The sequence below is a fragment of the Austrofundulus limnaeus genome, unplaced genomic scaffold (genome assembly GCF_001266775.1).
Source record: "Austrofundulus limnaeus strain Quisiro unplaced genomic scaffold, Austrofundulus_limnaeus-1.0 Scaffold108, whole genome shotgun sequence".
NCBI lineage: Eukaryota > Metazoa > Chordata > Actinopteri > Cyprinodontiformes > Rivulidae > Austrofundulus > Austrofundulus limnaeus.
The window spans coordinates 618,669-619,734 of record NW_013952510.1 but is presented as its reverse complement, the minus strand read 5'-3'; the positions used below and the strand labels follow the sequence as shown (position 1 = coordinate 619,734).

The 1,066-nt window shown below is 48.5% G+C and overlaps 1 protein-coding gene across 1 annotated transcript in view; it reads right to left on the bottom strand.

Moving 5' to 3' along the window:
- The window catches only part of LOC106521393 (RUN domain-containing protein 3A), an 8,349-nt gene extending 7,560 nt beyond the window's left edge, over positions 1–789 (bottom strand). Inside the window, exon 1 of the mRNA XM_014013943.1 lies at positions 429–789. Within this exon, the coding sequence (XP_013869397.1) occupies positions 429–529 (101 nt within the window). The 5' untranslated portion in view covers positions 530–789. The remainder of the gene's footprint in view (positions 1–428) is intronic.
- Positions 790–1,066: the final 277 nt, after the last annotated feature.

Genomic DNA, 1,066 nt, shown 5'->3' with positions numbered 1-1,066 from the left:
TGTGTGTGTGTGTGTGTGTGTGTGTGTGTGTGTTATCAAATGCCACACAATCAGTAATCAGTCCAGTCAGGACTGTCTTTTTGTTCAGGCCTCCCTGCCCTCCTGGGGTACCAGCCAGTCCTTGCTCCAGGAAGGTTGTCGCCATAGCAACCACGCCATCGGCGCCCAGAAAATAAACAGCGCTGACAAAATATGACGTAAACCCACACAGCTAAAGAGGCCGGCGGGGTCAAATAATTWAACGTATGAACAACTAAAACAGGTTATCAGAACAGGCTTATTCGCGCATGCGCACTTTTAACCTGAATCTGAACTGCAGATGTTAGTACACTGCTATAAAGCCTAAATGTTAATAGTGGTAAATAATAAAAATACCGTTTTAGGGAGCATCTTAACAGCACGCCTGACTAAATAAAAWAAGTACTGACCTGCAGACGGTCAGGAGGTTTTTTCTCTCCACAGCCACGTTCCGAGCCGWCCCTTTCATCGACCCGTCTCCCATCGCCGCCTGCACATTGCCAGGCTCCATCCAGGAGACAGCCCTGAAATGAAAGGACCCCTCCCTGTCGGCCCCCACCTTCACTTCTGGCTGCGGGACAGGAGGATGCTGCGGGTCCGCATCACACAGGCTGCGCCTCTTTGCTGCTTCGCTGCAGGAAGAACAGAAAACCTTAGGCACACGGACTCATCTGCGTGTTCATTTATTTTTATCCCACATCCAGACGACTGAAGGCTGAAAGGCAGCTCTGCCCTCTCGCGAGCTTCCCGCCTGCCTCGTGACATCACCATGACATCATCTTCTCTCCTGGGTTTTCGCACAAAATACTTAGTCTGCATTTTGATGTCACGTTTGGATTCTTTCCTTATGAGATGTTGGTAAAGGTTTTTATTGTTTCCAGCGGAGTTTTGTTCCTGGCTTTGTTGTTGGTTTTGTTGCAACCACAAGAGGTCCTCAGTCGACCCCTTTTCCAGCTCCACACCTGTTTTCCATTGGTAGCTGTTACGGCAATATTTATTTAACAAAGACAGAAATATGTGGTCCAAGGATGAAGGTACTCCGTGAGAT